General features: G+C 42.3%; 3 protein-coding genes and 1 long non-coding RNA gene across 4 annotated transcripts; 2 read left to right on the top strand and 2 right to left on the bottom strand.

Moving 5' to 3' along the window:
* Positions 1-5,498: 5,498 nt before the first annotated feature.
* LOC131882897 (splicing factor 1-like) lies at positions 5,499-10,114 on the bottom strand. Its single transcript, XM_059230182.1, has 6 exons — positions 9,913-10,114; positions 9,194-9,652; positions 8,866-8,941; positions 8,039-8,191; positions 7,858-7,964; positions 5,499-6,890 (listed from the first exon to the last, which is right to left on the bottom strand). The coding sequence occupies exons 1-6, from the start codon at positions 10,034-10,036 to the stop codon at positions 5,620-5,622; spliced, it is 2,190 nt and encodes a 729-aa protein (XP_059086165.1). The 5' UTR covers positions 10,037-10,114; the 3' UTR covers positions 5,499-5,619.
* A 686-nt stretch (positions 10,115-10,800) lies between these two features.
* Positions 10,801-16,057, top strand: LOC131882899 (DNA replication complex GINS protein PSF3-like). Its single transcript, XM_059230185.1, has 2 exons — positions 10,801-11,299; positions 15,670-16,057. The coding sequence occupies exons 1-2, from the start codon at positions 10,914-10,916 to the stop codon at positions 15,953-15,955; spliced, it is 672 nt and encodes a 223-aa protein (XP_059086168.1). The 5' UTR covers positions 10,801-10,913; the 3' UTR covers positions 15,956-16,057.
* LOC131882898 (tubulin alpha chain, testis-specific) lies at positions 16,055-18,194 on the bottom strand. The gene is made up of 2 exons (XM_059230183.1): positions 18,054-18,194; positions 16,055-17,617 (listed from the first exon to the last, which is right to left on the bottom strand). Exons 1-2 carry the CDS (start codon positions 18,054-18,056, stop codon positions 16,268-16,270), a joined length of 1,353 nt encoding a protein of 450 aa, XP_059086166.1. The 5' UTR covers positions 18,057-18,194; the 3' UTR covers positions 16,055-16,267.
* Positions 18,195-18,348: 154 nt separating this feature from the next.
* LOC131882900 (uncharacterized) lies at positions 18,349-20,271 on the top strand. Its single transcript, XR_009373550.1, has 2 exons — positions 18,349-19,106; positions 19,873-20,271. It is a non-coding gene; the product is annotated as an uncharacterized LOC131882900 (long non-coding RNA).
* The last annotated feature ends 1,736 nt before the right edge of the window (positions 20,272-22,007 follow it).

The following is a 22,007-nucleotide window of genomic DNA, read 5'->3' as shown; positions in this document are numbered from 1 at the left end:
GCTCGTAGGCGTTGATAGAATCGATGAAGAGATTGTGAATGGATAGGATAGGCATTCTCTTTGATCTAGTCAGGAATGCTGTTGTTATTGGTAATGTTTTGGGCCAACTTATCCAGTTTGGTCATGGTTGTCAAGGAGTGTTTTTGAATTACTTTAACATCATGTTACTTCTTGGCCCAGCAAACGGGAACCCGTCTGCATAAGATATTCTTTTGTTCCTCAATTTTTAGCTGAAACTTCTCGATATCATATCTGATTTCCTTGATGCCATCAGAGGTGATCTGCTCCCAATCGTGGGCGTCTTTTTGAATCCTATGTTCCATAGTTTCGTCCAGTTGATGTTCCAGATGATTTGATAATCTTCATCAAGCCAAAGCGATAGGCCGGTGACTCCTGGCTAGTAGTCGCACTTCAATCCTCAAACCGGATTCAAGCGTAGTTTTCCATCAAGTGTAAAACTGCTTTGCTCCAATCTCGGCAATCTCGGTATTAGTGACGACTTGAGTGCAACAACTTTTGAGATTTACGCTCTTATCTAGAATGCTTATTACTTAAACGCTTAGTCTCCAGGGAACCCAAGGAGTCAAAAGGGTTGCCAGATTTTGAAAAAGCCATTCCGCCAAATTCCGCCACACTTGGACAATTTCAACTTACTTGCATAGAAAAGGCTTTTACTAGTGTATTGTTAATGCTTCTGAGTCTTCTCCTTCTCACTGAAAATAGAAGTGTTCATTTTGAAATTATAATGTATCACATCAGAGTAGACATAATGCAACAAACATTGAGTGTTATATTTCTGACAATAAGTAGAGAAGCTCTTGTTCATTAGCATTTGTTTGAGTCTCCTCATGATCATTTCCATACAGAACTAGGGTGCTGAAGGTTTTCTATATATCCTCACTTATTTTCAGATCTTTGCAACACTTTCCAAGTAATATTGACGAAGTTCTAATATACAAGATCGCGTTCAGCATTTCGTTGTTTAAGCGGTTTCATGATTTTGTCTTGATACTTTTGACAATGGAGAACACCCGCTCAACAAAAGCTGTACTTATTGGCGTGCTAAAAACTGCGAGAGCATATTCGGCAATTTCACGAAAAGCAAAGTGACCACTAGAATCTTCAAAAAAGAAAAGTTTTGACCAAAACTCAACACTTACTGTGGGAATAATTCCATTAAAGATGGCTTCCTCCGCCCAAGGAACCAAAATCCGTCTTTTGTATTGCTCTTCAATTTTCTCCAGTTTCTCTTGAAATAGAAAGCTAGACGGGATATCAGAGAATCGTGGTCAATCAGTCTGTAACATAATAGTTTTTAGTTGCGAGACACTAATGCCCTTTAAAACATTCTTGTTCACTGTTTTGCGAGCCTCAACTTGAAATAATGCCGCGATTAATACTGAATGGCATCTCATCTTGATTTGCTCCAGATGATTTTGATCAAATCCAGGATTTTCTCGAGATACTCGTAAGAATATGCTCATAAACTTTGCCCCAAAATTCGCACAAGACAAAGCGAGATTATTTTCATTTTAATCCTTCTCTTGACTCTTCAACATCCAAGACATTCTTTCAAATTCGTTGACAATGGGGCTCAAGAAAGTGAAGTATAGGAAGTTTCCTTTGTCGTTGAGCATTTCCCATAATAACCTTGCCTTATATTGGCTTCCTTGATTACCGGATTGTTCTGCACCAAAAAATAGTTCCAGCTCATTTCAATTTTGCATATCTTATACACAAGGCTCATGAATGACAACTGCATTTTATCTGCAATCATTTCAGAAGAGGCTAGATATTTGGAAATACTTCAAAGTAATTATGTGAATATTTTCAAAGATTATCATTTAACCGGTTTCGAAACAGCGAAAAAATAAAACTTTAGCCAAAAATTAAGTTAGGATTTATTTTTCAAAAACGCAAAATCGATCTTACAACGTATTCTAATCTATGATGCCTTCACCAATAATACTATTTGATAAACTGGAAGACGAATGTTTAAACCACATATACTATAATATGTCATAAGCGGTAAGAAAGTCTTCAAAGTACAAGCACCTGATAGCCAAACTAAGAGAGCTAGAACTTCTTCATGTCAGTTCAATTCTCTGGCACCAATCATTGGAATATGGACAAGGATGCCTAGCTTTACAATTGATGTTTCTGAATGGTGTCAAAGTCCTCAATGCTGCATCTAGTGACTATTGTCAGTCATTGGAATGACTAAAACAATATATTTTTTTAAAATATTTTCATAATGATGTTTTTCATTCCTACTCTCCATGTTTTATAACACTTGTCAAATTATTAAACTCCTATTCAATCTTGTTTAGCCTCAATTAGAACTTTTGTGAACATATCCAATGGCTAAATTCATAGACTAACACAATGGTTATAATTTAGTGTTGGCTCGAATTCCAAGACTTCTAGTTGCTAAAGAAGCAAAGGGAACGTTCTTTATGTTTCATCAATATCTATTTAGGAAATGCTTGGTTATTGGCATTGAATATTATGTTTTGCAAAAAATAGATCAAGAAGGATGTTTATAAAAAGTTAAATAAAAAATTGTCAAACTTCAAGATCCCTGGGTTATTGAGTTTGTGGTCGACAAATATCACATTATAGGTGTGAAGTATTCATCTTCAGTAGCTTTCAAGTGATATTCTAAACTATTTTTAGCTTCTTCTGGATGCTTCAGAAAAGCCAAACATTTTGTTTTGTTTTTGGAACATTTCTTTGCAATTGCAATGCAACATAACTGGAACACTCTATGGTCAAATTTAATTCTAAATACATTTAGAAGTCCAAACGGGTACTCAATGAATGGTTATGAAATTTCAATTGAAAACGCGACTAAGGATACTCAAAAAATATATTTACTGCGTTGTCAAAAATACTATCTTAGGATAGGTTATTAGTGGATTAACATATCACAGCTACTTTTTTTGACTTATAGTTCATCAAAGTTGGTTCTTCGGCCATTTTAACAAAGAAAAACGACACTAAAAGTCTCGTCATTTGAGCAAACTCATCTATAATGTGGGAACCACCGAGTCAATATTGCTCAAGACAAGACAAAGATAAGAACGTCTTAACATCATTAACTACCTTTTGTGCTTTGAATCCATTTAAAATTCCGTTCATGCGCGATAAATAAAAGATGATAGGAATAATAAACATTTGACAAAATGAGGGATACAAGCACAAACCAAACGTCGTTTTTATTACCAATCCCCTCAGATGTTACCTAATATTGATTTCTAGTTGAAGGCCTGTTTTACTTTTATATGAAACACACCGTTAGCCATCGGATTGATCACTTTTGTTGACTTTTCTATAGGTTTCCGAAAATCAATTTTGGCAATAAATAGTAACTTTTATTTACATATTTTTCAGTTCAAATCAAGCATGAATAAATGGACAACAATTTTCCATGAATATCACAGTACTATTCATCAACAGATCACAGGTTGAAATCCTGGTCCCATATTTATTCCTCAGGTCACGTCAGCAACGTAAATACGTAGATAAAATGAGAGCATAAAACAGGGTTAAAATGATATGCATATCGATACCCAGGTGACAATACAGATGGCATTGACAACAATCAGCTCAATTTTCAGGAATAATTAAGATAAACGCTATTGAACAGGAACAGTAATGGAAATTTTGCTAGTTATAGAGTAGAGGATGGGTTCGATTGGACAGATTGCCAATCTTGTGGCCGGACAATTGTGTGCGACCGTCCATATTCCAAAGAAATGTTGGTCCCAGGACAATGATATGATGCCACCTTCTTGACCTGGAAGAGCATGGTTTGTCCGAAAATTGCGTCCGAAAAGGTCAGGTTCCCAACAATTGCTCAGTCAATGGCAAGGGACACAAATTTGGTCATGAAATGCATCCATGCATTATTGGCCTATCAAGACCCTCAGAGGTATGTCCTGAGTGATTTGCATTAGCCGCTTTCAGGATGAGCTGGGGGAGCTGGGACGCCCTGACTGACTTCTCTCCTCGAGCTCCAAATCGAGACTCCTCTCCTCGTTGAAGGATGATGCGTGACTGTGCTCTCCTCGGGCACGAAAATGTGGCTGTGTTTTTGGGTTAGATTTCCCGTACCACGTTGGTTTCCGCCCCTTCCTCATGGAGGTTAAACGGGTTGTCCCAGGGCTCTTGGTGGACGGTGGCGACTGCTTCTGTAAACTGTTTGACTTGAACGACATCTGACCGCAACAGGGTTTTTCACATACCAATGTTCAGGCCACTCACATTGGCCATCAAGGGGTTTCTCGGATTGCCGAGAAGGAAGAATTGGTCGTCATTTGCCGTCAGGGGGCCGACATTTTGGTAACATCGATCCTTGAGGATGAGATTGCTTATTCAGATTGGCTTTCCCCTCTTAAAATAATCACGGGAATATCGTGAAACCGTTCCGTGATCAACGGACCGACCTTCCTCTATAAGGAGGAATCAAACTGGGCCAAAGATCTTGACACCCCAAGAATCACCGATGAAATTCGACCGAAGTGGGAGTTTTCCTCATGCTCGGTGAAGGTCAATTCGCAGGTGGGAATGGTTCTCGCCCTCAGCAAGGAAATGGTTCCAAAGATGGATCCAAAGGCTAGCTCCATTAGCTCTTTGGGTTCGACGAAGCAGAGTGCGAAATAAAGATCGACACATTGATGTTGTGGATTTTGAAATGGCCGAGTTCATGCTGACAAGAATGGCCCAAGGACATGATTTTGTCCCGGAGATTAAGGAGTTGGCAAATGGAAAAGAAGTTGGTAAGAGTTCTGCTCTCTTAAAGCTAACACCGTTCTTGGATGGTGATGGAATGCTGCGGGTTGGGGATAGAATTGGACGATCTGAGCTACCTTTATGATTCACGCCATCCTCCAATCTTGCTCCCAAGAAACAGATTGGCCAGACTGATCGTGGAACATTATCATCGACTATCTCATCACGGGGGAGAGAACTACGTGCTCTCCAAAGTTCATCGAAGGTTTTGAAATTTGAAAGGTAGAGAGCTGGTCAAAAAGGTCGGAAGGGAATGTTTCCTTTGCACGATCCGAAACACCCAGCCATGACCCAGACAATGGCCGAATTGCCAAGAATGCGGGTTCAGATTGCACCCCCATTCACAAATACGAGTGTTGACTTTTTTTGACTGATTGAATTGCCACTTTCAAGAAATAGATCGGTCAAAAGATGAGAGCTATTTTTACCTGTTTAGTGACCCGAGCTCTCCACCTCCGACTTTCTCAACATTTTGAGGACATTCCGTTGTCTAAGAGGCCAACCGCAGTGTCTATATTCAGATAATAGCACCAACTGTGTTTGAAACTATTGAATTAATTTATCGAAGTAGCCAGACCATTCCGCATATGGCTTCTTTGATCGATGCCGAATGTCGCTTAGCTATTGATTTTCTTTGAAAGCATCGTTTAACAAGTATTCCATTGAAATTAGCAGTGAACAAAGTATCCACACAAGTCACAAGACACCTTAAGGCTCTACATGTATTTCGATTATTCACACATTTGTAACATCTGCTCATCCTTTTGGCCTTGTATTTCATTTAATTAAATTCGGATCCAATGATCAAAAGAGAATGCCGTGCGTTTAAGAGCTAGGTGGAGGTGGGGGCGGGGCTGCGATCAATCTGGAAATGTTCAGACCATTGGGACTTCCATTAGCTCCGGGTGGGGGCGGAGGTGGGGCGCCTGGAGGCGGAAGCATGGCCCCTTGCGACCAACCCGCATTCTGCCAATAAGCAGCGGCCCCAGGTGGTGGTCGTGGAGGCGGGGCACTAGAGCCTGGGGGCGGCGGTGGGGCACTCCCCCATTGCGAGGCCATACTGTATCCACTACCGCCCGAACTTGAACTTCCCGGGGGTGGGGGTGGACCACCCATGTAAGGAGGGGGCATCCCATACCCACCAGCTCCAGTACTTTGACTACCCCATCCTCCCGAGGGCGGTGGGGCTGTAATCCGTGGTCCACTCGTCCCTGGTGGTGGCGGGGGCGGAGGACCCGCTCCAGGAGGAGGGGGTTGGTTCCAGCTACCACCGCCTCCGCTACCACCTTGATGCCAAGGGGGAGGTACGCTTTGCTGCATGAGATTGGGCGGCTTTCCTCCTCCTCCTCCGCTTGACCAGCCTGAACTGTGCGAAGGGGGACCATATTCCCCGGGTGGAGGAGGGGGTGGACCCCCACCCCCTCCTCCTCGAGGTCCCATGATGGCACGGGGTGCTTGATGCCTGGGAGTAAATACATTGCCGGATCCTCGCTGCCATGGTTTAGACGAAGGGCGATCAGGTGCCGGAGCAGGAGGCGGGGGGCCTTCGCCCAACTCAGCCATCAGAGACATGTATTCGTCATCCATTTTGGTCTTGCCTTCTCCTCCTACTCCTCCTCCTCCTCCGCCACCGCCACTTTCACTACCTTCGCCCATTTCGTCGTACTCTTCACCTCCATGTCGTCGCTGTTGGCAATCCCTGGCAATGTGTCCGGCTCCTCCGCACATGGAACAGATGATGTTGTTGGTGTAGTTGGGCTTGTCTTGACACTGCCAGGATTTGTGGTCGGACGCACCACAATTGGTGCAACGCGGTCCATCGCCTTCTCTTAGGGTGCCGTTTAGCAGAGCCAGCTCTCGTAACTGAGTTCTTCGGAGGTCGTTATGACCTTCCGGCACTTCTACACCTTGTTTAATGATCTCTTTTATCTTATCCACGGCTTTCTTCACCGCCTCAGGATTATTGGCAGTCACATACGCATGAAGCGGTTCGTCTTCTCCAGGCAAGGGTTGTCCATCTTTCCTTCCCACTTTGCCCTCCTTGACGGATCCCTTGCCTCGAATGATGATCTTGGCACCCGTATCCTTTTCCATCGCTAAAACGGAAAAAATGAGTTATTTATTTCCATAATATGCCTCGAAATTTATAATTTTCCGGACCAGCTCTCTTGAAGGAAGAAAACCATGTCTAAAGGAATTGACCAGCAAAATGGTATACAAATCCCCCGAATTTGTACAAAAATTTGCAAATAAGGTGCCAAAACAGAAGTACCGACAGGTTCTATAGGACTGTATAGTGGGGTTCACGGGCTTTCCTACCCGCTACAGGGAATGTAATCCCCAGTACTATTAAAATGAAAGGTTAGTTTTCGTCTATTTATTACCTTTCAATCTTTATATCATATTTGGTCTACCAACGAATTTGAGTTGGCAGACCGACCTAGTCCTTGAATGTAGGGTTGATCAGGAATGCGATCTAAAAATTTGGCCAAGTCTGACTTGAAAGATGCAACCGGATCAACAAGGCCTTCGTATTCCCTACGAATATTAGAGGAAAACAATGAAGGAGCCCGACAAAGAAGAAAGCCGCGTCTAACGATAGACTGATTGGCTAGACCAGTATCTCGTACATCTTTGATATTTTATGAAAGCGATCCGATTTCACCAAATTTGTATTAAAAATGTGTGAATTTTCCTATTACTGAACGATTTTGTTCTTTACATTAAGTTTCATTACGTGTTAGTAAATATATTAAATTGTAGCTAAGAATTGTGGATCCTGTAACAGTAGTTATTAAATGTGAGTTTGTGGACAAATCAACCTGGATATGGATGGGGACCCGTGTAAAAATGCCCGCTTAACTCGCAAAGATCCCCAAATTCTTATTTTGAGCATTTTAAAAACTCATAATGCCTTCGAATCAATGTGGGCGGCTGGGAACTACTGATCAGTACTTGGTAAAAGCCTCGAGTCCGGCCAATTTATCCAAAATCGAGTGCACTCTAGTCCGAACTCGCCCAATACTACCCCATAGTGTAGACGAAAGTAGCGGAGTCGCTTACCTTTTAAGGTGTTGCCCCGTGGTCCAATGAGCAAACCAACAAAGTTGATGTCCGGATGTTCATCTTGTGGAATCATGACCTTGTCACTAACTTTCACCATCGGTGGCCTAAAAAGGTGCAGCAGAATGTCAATAACAGTCAGAGCTCGGATAAGAAGCTTTGACCAGTATAGATTGCTTACTTGTAGTCTGGAGGGGGTTTGTACTCAGGATTGATGTCTACCATGCGCGTGATCGAATTGTGTCGCAGCTCTTCCAACTCTCTCCGTTTGCGATATTCTCGTGTGTTCATCCGCTTTCCATCCGACGAATAGATTGGCTCGGGCGAGGGAGACCTAAACGGAAGATCAGAAGCACGGTTTATGATGAGTCGCAGAAATGTCAAATGAAAGCTATTTTTAAGTGTTAAAGGGAAAAGTGAAGGTAATAACGAATAATAATATCAATTTGATTGGGGCAAATTAATTTTGCGATTAATTCCTGCGAAAAAAAGGGAAATATTTGTATGTTGCCCTAAGTCGAGGAGAAAAAAGTTGTCGATTAGCGGAAAGAAAATTGGTTGATTGGCTGTAACAAGATTAAATTAGCCCTGGAAACGAGAAAGTTAATTCAGGTTCCTGGCCAAACACCGCCATTAGATCCCACTTTCTGCACACTTTCATCACCTCTGACTTTTAAGGGTTTTTAGAAAAATATTGTAAGAATTTCTCTTGGTTTTTGGTCAAAGAGTAGGATTAGTTTTAGATTTCTTTCGTTCGATCGACCGTTCCAAGGTAGGACTGATTTCTTTTCGATTCTGCTGTGAAATACTACGTTGATTGATAAATGGAGAAGATGAGTAAAGAGGTCAAACACTTGAGTTAACGATCATGAATAAGATGCTGGATATGATCGTTCCGTGGAAACTGGATGGATGGATGGAAGGAGGAATGGATGGAAAGACGACGGCATGAATGGTTGAAATATGGATGGTCTCCCAAGAAAAACACAACTTGAATGAATGCCCAACCTGTCTTCTGGGTTGATGGGAATGCCAAAATCACCGCTCCGCAATCGACGAGACGTATCCTCAATCTTCAGTTGCACTAAAAAGAACGGGTTAAACAGGGCCAAAAGCCCCAAAATTAGAAACACGCCAGTCCTCTCAGCTCCAGTCCCTCAGTACCAAAGGACTATCCATTGGAATAGTACTACCGAGGAGAGGGTGAGGGACCGGAAACAGCATATAATCAGTATGTAATCATAATTTTACGCATATATCTTCTTACATCTTGGATCAGTACCCCAAAAATTGGTATTGAACTCCAGCCCTCTACAATTGCTTAAATTTCACTTACAGAGATAGGCCTCCTCCTGCTCCTTGCTTAGGCCTTGAGGCATCATGGTTGGCATGCCGGGAATAAATGTCTTCTCATCTTCACCGCCACCCCAGCGCGATTTACGCTTCTTCCGGCGCTCAGCCCGCGCAGCAGCCTCTTCCGAATCATGCTCACGCTTCAGTCCACCACCTCCTAGGCTACTCCCATCATCCACTGGTGCATTCATATAGGGCACCTGAAAGGGCGCACCAAAAGAGCCGGCGGCTAGGGGGCCCGCGCCCGGCATGCCGGGCATGCCACCCACCACAGGTGGTGGCGGAGGCTCTACGGATTCGCCCAGCGCAGCACGCTTCTTGGCTTGCTCAGCATTGAACTTCAAGATAGTCTCTAAGGCTAGCTTCTTCTTAACATCGTCAGAGGCGTCACTAGCGCCAACACCACCGCCCCCTAGCGGCGGACCAGGGGCCAAACCACCTCCTATTGACATACATGAAAGAGTAGGAATAAGTAACCAGGCGATAAACGTTATTCTCCACCGATTAGTTGGCGGTGCTCATTTTTAAATTTGTGTCAAACTGTTAGAAAGGTTTATCGTGTTAGGTAAGGTTGGGTTAGATTACGTTAGGTTTGATAAGGTTAGGTTAAGGTTAAAAAAGCAGCACCGCCAACTAATCTGTGGAGATTAACGTTTACCGTAAACAGGCAGGCACACTACACCAATTAGAGACTGAGATTACCTGACAAGTAATTGGGTTTCAGGAGAGAAGAGCCTCCGGTGGGTACACTGGGCGGAAAGGCGGGTCGGATGGCGCCCAGGGGCGTATTGTTGGCCCCGGAGGAGTGGTAACGACCCCCTGACATGATGAACACTAGAGGGAACTCTTCAGACTAGAGCAATGCTCCACAAGCCCAATCAGTGCAGTCAGTTGAGTTGACCCTTGAGGGCAGCTGTTGCCTGTGAGCTCAGAGGCGATATTTTTCAGGACCGCGAATTGTGTTTGACATCTAAGGTCAATAGAGAACCAATTCCGAACAAACTCCAGAACGATGGAGCAAGAGGTTCGCGTTTACGTTCTGGGGGTAGATGATTATTGGCTACTGAATGTATTTCCGGATATGATTACTTAATCAATTAGTTTTGCAAGGATGAAACAGTGGAAGTGAATTGCCATATTCACTATCGTATAAAACTTGGCAACACTGAGAATATGGCGATGATTCATGGCAATAGGCTAGCGTGACCGAGAAAGCCAATAATTTCTGGCTTATTGTTGTTTGGATGTGTTTTGATCGTTTTGATGGATAGTCTTTGGTACCCGCTTTTCCATTAAGATGTAGTTACTTTATGCCAGTATGCCTAATACCCCACCTAACTTCAGTTTAGCACCACATATAAATTTGTATGTGAAGATGCAATGTGACCTACATACGAAGAGAAAAAATGTTGGTCACATGATTCAGATTTCAGCCATGAGAAAATAGCTTCAGCACAATATTTTTTATGGTAAGATTCACAGTTAACAAATATCCAAACTATCAAAAGCCATCAGATCCTCCCAGAGTTTTTGAAAGTATTTCATTCACCAATCATACTGTATCTCATTTTTCAATCAATTAATTTCTCATGGCTGAACATTTTTCTCTTGTCAATTTCATGATTTCATTGAACCCGCGATTGACATTTCTGCAGAATTGAATTTAAAGCGGGAGATTCAAACCTTCCTGGTGGTCTGGCCTCATGTCTTATTTTAGTTTTGACGACATTTTGGCCTCCCAAGAGCGCTTGCCTCTGAAAACGTTGGCCTCCGTGACCGGATGTGCATTCCTGGCCCCTTCCATCTCCCAACACGCCCATTCCGATGATGAAGACGACAATGGTGAGGGCGTGACGAACCCCAGTAGTGACAGTTCTCGTGCCCCGGATGATTTGAGGGCCGGCGTTAAGATGGAGCTGCCTTTCTGGATGACCTTGAGTTTATTGAGGGCCAAGGTGGCGATTGATGTGGGCGTGCCTCCCATATTCACTTTGGAGCGCCGACCCATCTTGAGGGCGGATCCGGTGAGCTTGAATCTGCCCAAAGTGGGTCCCAAACACTTTTATCGTGTGGGTGCCAAGTTACTCAGGTAGGAGGGCATCAGGGGTTCAATATGTATTAATACTTAGTGACTTTATACGACAAAGTTATTGTGACTCTCCGTCACGTCAGTTGGTCAAGTGAATAGAAGTGTTTCTTAAAATTTAATATACAGAAATGAATGAAAGAATAAGATGGTCCGAACGATAAAATAGTTAACTAGAGTGTAATTCACACCTTAGGTGACTAGAATTGGTTCAGGGGTCCAGAGTTCCACATCAAAGGGTATGTGATCGATCTGCAATTTGCCGTTTTGTTTGCAGATTGCAGTAATATTATGGCTGGCCAAAGGTTACAAAATTTACAAGAATTTCCCAATTTTTTTGCACAATTTGACATTCTTATGCAAAGTCTTACGCAAATTGATATGCTTATTTTGGCCAGGGCCATAGATAACTTCATATATAGATCGATCAAGGGCGCTGCGATCGCATGTTTTCGTCTCAGCTGTCACTGGTGGGCAAAATGTTTCATTCGTAGTGAAGCTACTTAGGACAACTATGGTACAAATTTGAATCGTTGACGGCTCGTCCAAATTCAGAGTAGAAACCACTAATAAGACTCCGTGTCAAGCAATTGCTCTCGTTCAGCACGCTTCATAAAACAGGTTTGAGTAAGTTGCCCGACCACATTTTCAAGAACGAAATATTGAAGAGGTTAAAATGGGGCTCAAGTTAAAGTTTTCATCCATGTGGTGGAAACACTTAACTGAAACCCAAGGAACAAGTCTGGGTTCAGTCTGACCTCCACAGGTGTCGGAATTACCTTTATTACGTAAAGGTGCAACCATGTCGCCCACACTCAAGCACATTGTTGGGAGATTGAAACAAAATTCCGAGTGCCTCATCATTGCGTTGCAATTTTGGATACATTTTGTTACACTTTCGAGATTTTCGAGATGCGTTGCTAAACCAGGGCAATCAATAGAGTACGTGATTTACTCTACTAATGTCCGAATCTTTTTTGACATGCTACGTGTATTATGCCCCAAAAAGCATGTTTTTTTTATTATTCTACCGCTCTTTCTACCTGTATATTTGTAAGATTCAAAAGAAATTAAGATTAAAGAGGAATAACAAACGTTTCATGAGGATAATTCAACTTGCCTGAAGCGAGACTTCACGAAATATCTGTGTCCTTTTTCCACCAGCGTCAGCTGACCTGAAAACATGCTCATGCTGTACAGCTCCTGTTGAGCTTAAGCATTCTAGTTATGGTTTTCTATGGCCAGGGCTTAAGAAAAAAGATCTGTGTTTACATTGTGTTGCCCTCGATTATTACTGAAGGACAGAATTGAAAGTGGTGTGTGGGGCACTAAGACGTCATTTTTATGTAAATATTAGACCTCTGGAAAAAGGTTGAAAAAATCAGCAAACAAGGTGACTGAAAGGTGAAAAAAGCTGGCAAAAGGTAGAAAAAGTGGAGCAAAATCAGTCCTAGAAGGTGAAAAAGAATTAAATGGGTTTTTAAAGGGAAAAATACGAGCTCAAAACATTTTCATTATTCATTTTTTTTCATAAATTGAAAAAAAAACAAAGCAGGAAAACAAATGCCTATTTTGTAAAATCAGCAAAAAGCTACGTGTTGGGAGATTCTTTGCCAATTAAGTCAGTCCATTGTTTAATCATGAAAAAAAAAAAATGAAAGCAAATTTGAAATACGGCTTTTAATATGATTAAAAATTGTTGACGACAATGGACAGTCCAAAACCACTACAAGAGCAACCAAAATCATTTCTAGCCTGCCATTTTAACAAGAAGGCATAAAAAATGCCAAAAAAGGACTAAAACGGGATATTTTTCTAAAACAACGTTTTAGGTCATTTGCCCAAAATGTGGCCGAAATAGTAAAAAAACTAGGTTTTAGGTTTTTAACTTCCTTTTCTAGGTCTAAAGATTACAATGCCGATAAAAAGTTTAAAATGATCCAAAAAGGTTTCCCTTTTTTTAATGTAATAATTCGCCTTTGAATTTGAATTGTTTTGTCTCTGCTCATCAAAACATTGCACTACGGGCACTATTGCTTGCCCTGCAGTTTTGAGTACAATTGGGCAACCCTTCACTCCTTGTTCCTCTGCAAAGGAAACACTATTGGATAATTGGATCTTGTATTGTTCCAACCTGTGTTTCAATTGTAGTTCTCATTAAACAGTGCTGCCAAGAAGATTGAAATGTTTTATACTCTCGTAATAGCTATTTGTTAAGCTGGAAATGCGGGAGATAATGTCCAGGGTTCGATAGCGGGAGTTTCATTTTATTATTTATCAACTAAAATGAAACGAGTAAGACCGGGCCCTGGGGATGAGCCCCCGCATTTCCAGGTTAATATAGCCTTTTCCTGATCGATTTTGTCTCATGGGCCTTCCGCCCAATTTTCTACGACCCTGCTACGCCAAGCTGTCACTGTCTCACCATCTTGTTACGAACAAGAAAGCGGGGCAATAAAGTACTTGATTTCCCGCTTACTGGCCAAGCGGTTAACAATATCACGTTGTTAACCCCTTGCTCACTAGTGGACAAGCGGTGAGCAATGTTGGAACGCACTGCTTACGCGATAAAAAGGAAGCCCGCATGAGGCAGTTGAGAGCAGGAAATATTCTTTATATTATGCTTACAACCTAGTGTATTGTCTTTTCACATCTTGTTAATTCATAGAACCAAAGTTCCTGAAACTCAAATGAAAGTTTAATGCAAGTGAAAGAGTGTGTTTCCAGGTCTAAACTGAGGAAACGGGCGACATTTGAACAAAATTTCTTAAAAAAGTATTTTTCAGAGTTTCATAGAAAATCATTATGGGAGGAAATATTATGGGGAAAATATTTTCTTTTTGTATGTTTTTGAAAACCTTTCAAATCCGCTGTCTCTTCACTTCAAAACATGCATGCATTTTTGCCCAAATTCAGAAAAAAATGTCAATAGATAGTTTTATTTCAGGAAGAGGAAGAGGGTTATTAAGTCATCATTACATTCTATCAACAGCTTATGGCAGGAACGACTGCATTTTGATACATCGAGTTTTTCCATTAGCATTGTATTCCTCATGTGCAGGGTAACCAATTGTCGAATTTCCTATTCATTGGGCAGAGGGCGCTTGTGGACACCAAATATTTTGATGGGTGATAAATTCGTTTAAAAAACGTCAATGAAAGGTCAAGCAATTAATTGATAATTCAAGTTATGGTGGAATTTCAGATTTGCACTCAAGGGCACTTAAACACAGCTGTTTGAATCCTTTTGTCTTCTATGGTTTATCCAGTGTAATGAATTAAAAAAAAAAAAAAACACAATCATTACAATTGTGATTATCTTTTTGGCTACTTTTGCCAGTTCAAACTAACCTTGGGGTATCTTGAGATTGTTTGTGAGAGCTCATAAACATTATTTTGGCGAACAAACTAAAGATTGAATGCCAGAGGCCTTTACTGCAGAACACACTTTTTATGGTAGTTTGGGCGCATTTAGACGAAGCAAAGATTGCTATCAAAGGCGTTGAAACGACCAAATAGCTTCTTTTATCGAGGATATCTATAAGAAAAAGTGCTGAATGATTGAAGTAAATAAATTAGCAGAGAGCAAGCTTTCACATGGTAATGTGACTTTTAGAAGAATACAGAGATTATATGATGCTAAACATATCATTTGGTATTTAGTGTGGTTAGATATGATCAAGCTCACATAGTTACGACGAAAAAGTTCATAAATACCGGGTCAGATTCTAATTGAAAAAGCAGACGGTAAATACCAAAAAAAATCGGGAAATGTTTGAATTGGATTTTGTTCTCTGGGCTCTCCTAATTACTAGTTTTGTAATATTGCTCATTCAAAAACATGTATTCATTGTTTTTGGCTAAATTAGGTTTTGTGCTAAAACGTAGCAGAGTTGTACGATCAGCTGATGTAATGATTTCCAATGTTTAATTAGTTTGTTTGGTATGTAGAGAATGGAGAGAAGTTGCGCTTAAACTTAATATTTAGATATACTTCATCCCAACCAAGCATATTTTATCTATCTACTTTCATAAGCATGTAAGCCGCTAGGGAAACACTCTGAAACACATATTATTTTTAGTACTTCAATGGGGCACCCCCGCATGGTTTGGTTTCGTGGACGCAAATTTTGAAATGCGACAGTACTAAATTTTACCCAGTCACATTTCAAAATGTACGTTCGCGAAACTATCTGATACTCGCAGTAGGTGCAACTGGGTACAAATCGCATCTCAAAATATGCACTCACGAAACCATGCGGGGGTGCCCCATTACTAGCAATTTATCTTTGCCCTTGATAATTGGAAATCACGATAACTGTTACAAACATTCCAGCATGGCGTACCGGAGTTAAACATGTGACTTATTCTAGGTTCAAACATTCGCATTTGGGCCAAGGGGATGACCATCTTGGGTCAGTGTTGGTTGACATGATCATGAAACGCTTCCGATACATCCTGGACAGTTCCCAACATTGTCAAATGAATGCCAGTGGAAAAGAAACGGACATCCTGGATGTGATCGAAAAAGAGTTGTTCCAAGTGGGCAAACAATCCCGAAAACAAATTGAAGATTGGCTTTTCCGGAGAACACACAAGATGGACATGGCTGACTTGGTCTACAAGAACAACAGGAAACGAAAAGCTCACGAAATTTGACAGCATATCTGACGCCAAGATCAGGTTGCTTTGCTCCTCTCAATGACCAAACCTTTTGTAGCAATCAATACATCCTTCATGCACACAAATCATATCAAGTTATTTGAATTGCTCGGTTTTTATTTTCTTCAATGTTGAATGCATGGTGGAAGAGGGTCTTTTCTCCAAAATTTTAAGCTAACAATTTAAAAAAGTGGAATGACACGAGAAGGGAGGGTTCTTGTAAGATTTTGCCCATGGCTTGAATTTTGCTCCTCGCGTTGCTCTTGATGCTTTGCCTTGGTTTCCAGGCGTGGTTGAGTGTGAGTCATCCTAGTACTCTTCGCCTTCCTCGCCTTCTCCTTCCAAAGAATCCATACCAACTTCCTCATAATCCTTCTCCAAAGCAGCCAAATCCTCACGAGCTTCAGAGAACTCACCCTCCTCCATACCCTCTCCTACGTACCAATGGACAAAGGCTCGTTTGGCATACATCAAGTCGAACTTATGGTCCAATCTGGCCCAGGCCTCAGCAATGGCTGTGGTGTTGCTCAACATACACACGGCCCTAGGGACCTTGGCCAAATCGCCACCTGGGACCACAGTTGGAGGCTGGTAGTTGATGCCAACCTTGAAGCCGGTCGGACACCAGTCCACGAATTGGATGGATCGCTTGGTCTTGATGGTGGCAATGGCCGCATTCACGTCTTTGGGCACCACATCTCCCCGGTAGAGCATGCAGCAAGCCATGTATTTACCATGGCGAGGGTCACACTTGACCATCTGGTTGGCAGGCTCAAAACAGGCATTGGTGATTTCCCCTACCGACAGCTGTTCATGGTAAGCTTTCTCGGCAGAAATGACCGGGGCGTAGGTCACCAAGGGGAAGTGGATCCGGGGGTAGGGCACCAAGTTGGTTTGGAACTCGGTCAAGTCCACGTTTAAGGCACCATCAAAACGGAGTGAGGCCGTGATGGAGGACACGATTTGCCCGATCAAACGGTTCAAATTCGTGTAGGTAGGCCGTTCAATGTCCAGATTGCGCCGGCAAATGTCGTAGATAGCCTCATTGTCGACCATGAAGGCGCAATCCGAATGTTCAAGAGTGGTATGAGTGGTCAGGATGGAGTTGTAAGGTTCCACCACCGCTGTGGCGACCTGAGGGGCGGGGTAGATGGAGAATTCCAGTTTGGACTTCTTCCCATAATCCACCGACAACCTTTCCATGAGGAGAGACGTGAATCCTGAGCCAGTGCCCCCGCCAAAGGAGTGGAAGATCAGGAATCCCTGCAAGCCAGTGCATTGGTCGGCCAATTTGCGGATCCGATCTAAGACCAGGTCGACAATCTCCTTGCCGATGGTGTAGTGACCACGGGCATAATTATTAGCGGCATCCTCCTTGCCAGTGATGAGCTGCTCAGGGTGGAACAATTGACGGTAGGTTCCAGTCCTCACCTCATCCACCACCGTGGGTTCCAAGTCCACGAATACAGCTCGGGGAACATGCTTGCCAGCCCCTGTTTCGGAGAAGAAGGTATTGAACGAGTCATCCCCACCTCCGAGGGTTTTATCAGAAGGCATTTGCCCATCAGGTTGGATGCCATGTTCCAAGCAATAAAGCTCCCAACAGGCGTTGCCGATTTGGCATCCGGCTTGACCAAGATGAATAGAGATACATTCACGCTGAAATTAGAGAGAATCCAAATGATGATGGATGTGACATATTGGGTGCAAGATTTGGAGATTTCCAAGCCAGATGAATGACTTTAGAAGAAAAAATAGGTAGGAAATCCAAATGATTCATCAGAAAAGTGACTGCTTCGTCATGAAAGCTGATTACGAGAGCTAATTTCGTAGTATCAGTGAGTAATAGCCCTTCGTGGACATCAACAGTGTTTGCCACATGCGATAAAGTGATAAGGGAGGATTTGCAACCCAGAAATATCTTTCAAATGATGCCATTTTACAACATGCACGAATATGTGGTCAAAATGGGCCACACCCTTCACATGATTGCCCTAGGAGACTAATCAAACCATGACGAAGCCCATATTAAAACCCATGGTCATGCTAATCCAGCTGTAAGCAAATTGTAGAGAAACAGGAAGTTATCGCTCACCATGTTGATGATAGTTTCTCAAAGTTTTCCGTTCAGAGAGAGGGGGAAAATTGTGGATTTCGTGAAGTGAAGCTGCCGGAGGACCTTCTAGGAGGCTTCTTCGACTGCAAATGATGACTGTTCACATTCATCTGTGTGTAACCGGCTCCCAAGCTAGAAAAGCTTCTCCCAATTGCCACTTTTCGGCACGCTCAACCCCGACCCAGCCCGGGTTTTGAACCCGCGTTCGCCGCGGCGCTCGCCGTTCAGCGGAAGTGGCGAGACAGATGGCGCATGGCTGCCATCGTGACTTCTGCTCGGGGTCTTTCTTGCTCAGACAATTTTTTCGTGGGAAAACTCAACTGCACCTAGGTTCATCATGGGTCACCAAAATTGCGTGCATGTGAGTTTTAATGCTATATGTACAGCTACAATTTTCTAACATTGCCACAGAACGACCCGGGCGGAATGGTGGAATCGGTGGGAGGGATCTGAGGAGGGAAAGCCGGAAACGGCCAATCCCTTCACGAAGTGGAATCACGTGACCGGGTTCCAAGACTCAAGCCGAAATATCGATCCACCCCAAGCTGTCCCGACCTCTGCAATGTGGTGGAACAAGATTTGAGACGACGGATTGTACGATGCCAGACCTCTTATTTTATCGTGTGTTGGCGTGGAGCAAAAGAAGGATTAACAATAGCACTTTTGCGATATCTAATCTGACTTCAAACATTGAGCTTGAGGGCATTGTCGAACTTTGCTACATTTGTAAAGAACATGTGTTCTTTGTCCAATGAGTTGGATTGGAGCAAGTTTTCCCTTTTCTTCATGTGCTCGATTTTTAAGAGCTAAGGCTAACGACTCCATGAAAAGAATTTGCCAGAGAAACGTTGCTGAAGAAGGGGCTGAAGGGGTGCATTTATTCGGGAAGTCGTTGTCACGGTGAGGGTTTGGATGGCCATCGCCGCAGCAGTCGTGGCTTCTTGCACTCTTCTTGTTTCAGCCGTGGCTCCATGCATCATCATCATCATCATCATCATCCGCAACTTCAGAGTTCAAACTTCAGACGGAGAGGTAGTGGAATCAATTTTATTTGGGAGGGGAGAAATCCGCCGGAATAACATACAGTGTATTCGTCTGTCGACTCTTCCCCACACAACTAGCACCGTGTGGCTACCACTGCGTACAACAAAGTGTACAGTTGCACACCTTCATTGATGACTTGAGGGCTTCAGTGTTCATTGGTTCGAGGAAAAGGTTGACTAGCACGGAGCGTTTTTCCACTGAGGGAGTGGACTGTCTGGCTTGGGGAAGTAATTTACGAGCTCTAGTCATGCATGTCGAATGGATGGAAGACTCGAAAGTGATCTCTGGATATTCCCCAACCTTGCCTATCAGGACTAATGAACTCATCCTAGTAACGAACGGCATTAGCTATGGCCGCCTTAGTTAGCTGAAGTCATAAAATGGCCCAATCATCATAGACAGAGCTCTATCTAATCATTGCATTGGATAGCTGCTAATGGTGCGACAAAAAGTAACATCGGTCAAAAAGGGTTTACTGCATTTTCTAGTTATGAATCATGGATGAAAGGTGCTCTTTATAATTGGCACCTTTTCCATCAAGCATTGTATCACCATACAAGTCAAGTGAACGCTCGAATAGTGATCTTTGAATTACGAATAACCCTTATCATTGTCAACGCTTTGAGCCCATCTATGGGTATCACCTTGACCATACAATCTAGCGCCTGTTTTTTTTAACGATTCAACACTTCAATGGTTATCTTTTCTTACTCTATCTTCCCGATTAAATAAAGCCGGTTCCTCTTCTGAATAGAGACCCCTGGATGTGTGCTCACTCAGAAACAAAAGAACCATCGTGGATGAAGTTAAATATCGTGTCATCACCTTGTCCCTGCACGGCTCCACTCCAAATTGAGACGAAAGAAGATTTAAGGCATTGCCCAATGTCTTTCTTGGCTCGGAAAAATGAACGTGACAATCTTGGAGATGTTTCCCAACACTTCATCCATCAATCTCTACCCCAATCTGTATCAAGAAATGTCAAGTCTCTACCTACATACTGCAGTGTAGTGTACAGGGTGCTTCAAAAGAATCCAAACAGCAAACCACGTGTATGGTATGGTTAGCCTCACAAAAGATCTGGTCTAGCTCAACAAGATGTGGCAGAGACCAATGTTGGGATACATTACATAAAACTTTTATTTCCACTTCGCCTCTTGAGCTTCCATTCTACCCTTTCGCTTCTCCGTGTCATAAGTGTTTGATTCAGATAATTGAACAATCACATGTTATCAAGCTCGCTTTAATGCAACCTCTTAGTCCAAAGCCATGGAAGACACATTGATGTGCTTGGTTTCTCTTTAGAAACACTCTGTAGTTGAGCCATGTGCGTTTTCAATCCCATTTTCCCCCGACGGTCACTGGACTACATACTATGTAGCATAGCAGTCACTGATAGGGGGAAAACGGTCGGTGGGAATACGAGTCATATTTAACATGAATCCCTATGATCTGAGTTATCGATCAACCAGATGAGTCACTTGCCAAAAGTATTGATCACTCAAAAGTCAGTCACCAGAACCACTCAAAGGGATATCGATCACTCAAACCTCACGGGATGAACGGGATTAACGGACGGACCAAGGTGGCGACGTAATCGCGCGTTTTATGTGTTGATTAGTCACCAAAGAGATCTACTAGGAAGGGGGAAGCAAACAATCCTCAAGCTTCAAGCCACTCACCATTTCACGATCAATGCATATGTAGGAGGCTAGTAATTTGAGATGTAATCAAATCTGGTGGGCGAACAGAGTGTGTCAACGGACAAAGGGGAGAGTTGAAATTGGTATATACACTATGCAGTGGCTGAAAGCTAAATGTTTTCCCCGTGAGTCACATTATTTGCACGCCTCACCACAAGCATTTTTAAGAGCTTGCACTACAAAGCAGCCATTCAACCACTTGGGTGAGGAATTTCCCTTTCTTGACGAGCCTCTCGAAATTCGGGTATTCAAATGATTGTTGAAAACGACGGCTTCTACGGGGACGTTTTGAATTGGAAGACATTGACAATGAATAATTATTCGGGCTAAGAATCGAGCGTTGTACATTCACGAATGTAACGAGTGATGCATGTCTTTGATCTAGGAACAAAATCAGTCGTTCAACTAAACCCTTAGTCCCCGTCAAGATCCGTTGGATAAAAATGGTTCAATTACCCAGCAAAATGAAGTTAAATGCCACCAAAAACATACACTAGAATGTTTTATAAACCCGTACCAAATGTTTTAACTTAAATTTAAGTACAACTGATGCTGATTTGGTGTGATTGTTCAACAAGAGTTATACGTTTTAAGTCTATGACATGAATTTTCTGAACTTCAGTCATTTCTCGGAATACAGACCCATTCATTTAGATGAACTGAGGCATTCCTGTTCCAAAATCTTTGATGTATGATTGTTATAGAGCAAATGCAGATAGCAATAGAAAAGAAATTGTTGGATATTAAGGAAGATCTCATTCACGTTACTTTTGTTTTTCATATGTAAATTGCAACGTTAAATTTATCTCTGACCTACTAAAATAGTCCAGGCAACTTACCTCTAACTTCAGTAAATATTTTACTTGTCAGGCGATGGATGAGGAAAATCAATGCACTTTTTCGATTAAACTGACTTTTTGGCATACACCTGGGCTTGGTTGAATCAAGAACCCAATTTTAAAAGAGAACACTTTTTTTGATTATATTTTGGCAGCTTTGAATGAATAGACTTCAAATTGGTGATAGAAACTTAAAGCTAAGTTGTCTTGGCTTTATGAACTTTTACGCAAGGGTTCCCCGAACAAAGAATGATCCTGATCTTCTTGGACAAAATTGATTTTACATTTGGTTGCAAATTGGTACAGGTAGATTTCCGAGCACAATCAATATCAAACCACAATGCAAC

Source organism: Tigriopus californicus, chromosome 7, assembly GCF_007210705.1.
Source record: "Tigriopus californicus strain San Diego chromosome 7, Tcal_SD_v2.1, whole genome shotgun sequence".
NCBI lineage: Eukaryota > Metazoa > Arthropoda > Copepoda > Harpacticoida > Harpacticidae > Tigriopus > Tigriopus californicus.
This window is presented reverse-complemented; position numbering and strand designations above follow the sequence as displayed.